This window comes from Buceros rhinoceros, unplaced genomic scaffold, assembly GCF_000710305.1.
Source record: "Buceros rhinoceros silvestris isolate BGI_N320 unplaced genomic scaffold, ASM71030v1 scaffold10252, whole genome shotgun sequence".
NCBI lineage: Eukaryota > Metazoa > Chordata > Aves > Bucerotiformes > Bucerotidae > Buceros > Buceros rhinoceros.
The window spans coordinates 28,213-31,861 of record NW_010400718.1 but is presented as its reverse complement, the minus strand read 5'-3'; the positions used below and the strand labels follow the sequence as shown (position 1 = coordinate 31,861).

At 39.7% G+C, this 3,649-nt stretch overlaps 1 protein-coding gene across 1 annotated transcript in view; it reads right to left on the bottom strand.

Annotated features, from left to right (window-relative positions):
• Positions 1-3,649, bottom strand: part of LMO7 (LIM domain 7) — a 43,150-nt gene that overhangs the window by 29,646 nt on the left and 9,855 nt on the right. The window contains exons 11-13 of the mRNA XM_010131999.1: positions 2,480-2,597; positions 1,296-1,438; positions 98-539 (exon numbers count right to left, since the gene is read on the bottom strand). Of these exons, the coding sequence (XP_010130301.1) occupies positions 98-539; positions 1,296-1,438; positions 2,480-2,597 (703 nt within the window). The remainder of the gene's footprint in view (positions 1-97; positions 540-1,295; positions 1,439-2,479; positions 2,598-3,649) is intronic.

The window sequence follows — 3,649 nt, the reverse complement described above, 5'->3', positions numbered from 1 at the left end:
GAATTTTTTTTAAAAAACAACAAATATTAAAACTACTGTTCCCCCAGCTATCCAGGACCCAATATATACAAACATTGGGAACAAAGTAGAAATTTACCGTGAACGACCGTGGAAGTGATGAGATTCCTCTTGAGTGGACACCAAAAGGTCTTGGTGTAACCACAGATGTTAACCTAGAGGTATCAGTTTTCTGGTAACTTCTCGGGAGAGAAGCTGAAACCTGAGCTGACCCAGTTTGAGCATTCACTGAGTAGCGGGTAGACAAAGGAGCCGAGCTCTGCTCCTCTGCCAGGCTCTTTGGCGGAGAGGGAGCTTCACAAGCAGCCGAGCTCTCCGGCAGGTTCTCCTTGTGCAGTTGCGAGGCATATGCACTTTTGCTGTCCTTAGTGCTGTACGAGGTGTCTTCTTCCAAAAGGTAATCTTTTGCTGCTGACCCTACGGAAGGTGCTTTTTCTTCACTAAACACATCATCATTCAGTGAATAGGTCCATCTGTGTTCATGTTTTTTATGCCTGTAGGAGTCTTGACCTCCGTCCTCCCTATGGAGGAAATTTTTATTCAATAGACTAATTTTTTTTCCATACAAAGTAAAAAAAACCAGAGATTCAGAACATTCTATTTTAAGACTTATTTAAATTCCTCGTATGAATACATGCCATGTGCATATTCCCTTCAATGCAGTCATGCATTTAAAAAAAAAAAAAAAAAAAAAAAAAAAAAAAAAAAAAAAAAAAGGCTGTCACCAGTAGAAATGGTACTGTGCTATTCAGTTTACACTTCTTACTTTTCAGAGATAATCTTGTTCAAATACCCAGAGGAACAATTTGGGATAGAGGGGAAATCAAGTAAGAGTTTACAGCTCTGTGATATACATTGAAATTCTGGCTATATTTATCCACAGTGGCTAAAGGAATAGCAAATGCAGTGAAGGTAGAAGAAGGAAAAATATTTAAAATTATCCAAGAAAAAAAAAAGACAATTACCTATGTTCGACACTATTGTTTTAACCTCTTTAAACTGGATGCAAATACTGACTTCTCGATACATTTACTTATGGAGAGCAGAGTAAAACATCATTTACAGAGCAAAACTTTAACATTGTGAAAACAATGCATTAGTGGACCACATTCCGACCTTCAATTGCCTAGATTTCTACACTATAATTTGCAACTAAAATTGCTGGGATATCTGCAGAATCAATTGCAACTTGCCAGTAAAAGCTGCTAAAGAATTCAAGGGAGGAAAAATGCTCACTTTTGAGTTTTTCAACATAATAGTCCTATTAGGGTCATTACCTCTCCTGCTGCATTTCTTTCAGTGACTTGGTACTCCTTTCAGACACCTCAGAGGCTCGCCTTTCTATTTCTTCTCTCTCTTCCTTTTTCTTCTGCAACTCAGAAGTGAAGCTCTTTCTACGATTCTTCCATTTTGCTAGATCCTACAAGAACAACAGGAATGAGTACAATCAGATTTTCTCATAACCTCATAAATCTACAGAGGCATCTTCCCCCTAAATGATACAGAAGTCCTCATATTTCAGTCAGGGTTACAAACTCACTGCCTCTTGAAGTTAACAATTTTAATTACTGCACTAGGAGTGGAAAAGCATATATTTTGTTCTTTCCCTCCCGACCCCCCCACTTCAATTATCAATTTTATTCTAGCATACGTCACTCAATGACACACAGTTGAAAACTAATGCAAATGCCATCTGTATTTCTTTGCTGTAGGCTTTGGACTTTGGGAATAAATACACTTTAAATTCCAAACTGAAACCATATACTTTCATATTTTCTTTATTTCTGTAAAACCACAATAGGAACTGGCAATACTCTCCACAAAATACCAGAGCTGGGTTAAGAGATGTACTGAATATTAAAATTGAGAAGCATTAAGCAAACAACTATGAACTGCTTGCTCGATGCTCTGTTTTTAATTTCAGCTTCTTGTTGGTAATCACTGCCAAGCACAGATTTTAATAAAAAAAAAAGGTCTTCAGATAACCTTAAGATGCCGTGAAAAGCTACCATATAGGTTTACAAGCTGGATTTAAGAGAGAATTATTTGGGGATAGGACCCTCAAGAATTTGCACCAGGAAATGTTATTTCCCTCCCTTCTCCCAAAGGATCAAATATTCAGACATTCCAATCATTTCACAAAAATATATTCACAAATTTGAGATAACACATGGAAGTGTGCCCCAACTCTTCATTACGTCCTGAAGGCTTTATTACCACACATACAAGTCTTATCTCCTGAAGCATTAATCAAATTCTTATGATATTTAAAATAATTTCAGTTCTGGATTAAACAGGACGTCCCCAAAGACACAAGTAGTTGTCTGACATGGCTCATTCTAGAACATAACCTCATAGACTGATGTGTGTATGCCAAAGCCTGTTTTCTATGGACACCGAAGGTAGGCAGCACCCAGCCCTTCAGTCGGACACGTGAGGAGGGGTGAAAAGGAGTATTTACTTCTTGCCACTTTAGATCTTGTTCTTGTAACTGTTCTTTTATCTTTTGTAGCTCTTCATAACGGATTTTGCGCAATGACTGCAGCTCCTCTGCGCTGACATCATTCAATGATTTACTCCTAGAAAGAAAAAGAGTACTGTGCTTTATCACATCTTAGCCATCATTTATGCAAGCAAAACCTGAGAGAGATATTTATATTAGTACGACTGATGATGTTATTTTGAATAGAGCAGGAAAACACATGGGCAGATGAACATGTAGGCTGGGACGTGCTCTATTGCCAGCACTCAAATCAGTAGTTGCATAATTGAGCAAATGAAGTCAGGTTAAAGGAATAAGCAGCTCTGCCGCAGCTCCACACTAATCATTCACATTGAGCTCCTTGTACCCGACTGCTATTTCTGTTTAAACATTTTGTCTCCTAACTGACCTTACTTCTTTCTTTGACCTAAAAGGCATCCCCATCCCTCAAGTCCAAATTCCCATCCTCTCAGTACTTCCTTCCAGAACAGCCCCAGAATCATCTCCCATTCTTTCCTTCCTTAGGCTAATCATAAAATCAAGTCAGTTACTGATGCATGTTTCTAAAAGCTGAAAGTTATTCGCTGCCTCACTAGAATCACAGACTCATTTGATTGGAAGAGACCTTTAAGATCACTGAGTTCAACCATTCACCCTGCCCTGCCAGGATCCCTAAAACATGTCCCTCAGCACAACATCCACGCATTTTTTAAATACTTCCAGGTATGCGGGCTCCACCACCTCCCTGGAAAGCCTGCTCCAATGCTTGACAAGCCTTTCTGTAAAGAAGATTTTCCTAATATCCAAACTAAATCTCCCCTGGCACAACTTAAGGCCATTTCCTTTGGTCCTGTCACTTATTACATGGGAGAAGAGACTGACCCCCACCTTGCTACAGTTCTTCTTTCAGGTAGTTGTAGAAAGCAACAAGGTCTCCCCGAGCCTCCTTTTCTCCAGGCTAAACAACCCCAGTTCCCTCAGACACTGCTCACAAGACTTGCTCTCTAGACTCCTCATAAGCTTCATCAGCCTTTTCTGGACATCCTCCAGCACCTCAGTGTCCTTCTTGAAGTGAGGGGACCAAAACTGGACACACTACTCAAGGTGCAGTCTCACCAGTACAGGGGGATAATCTCTTCCCCTATTCCT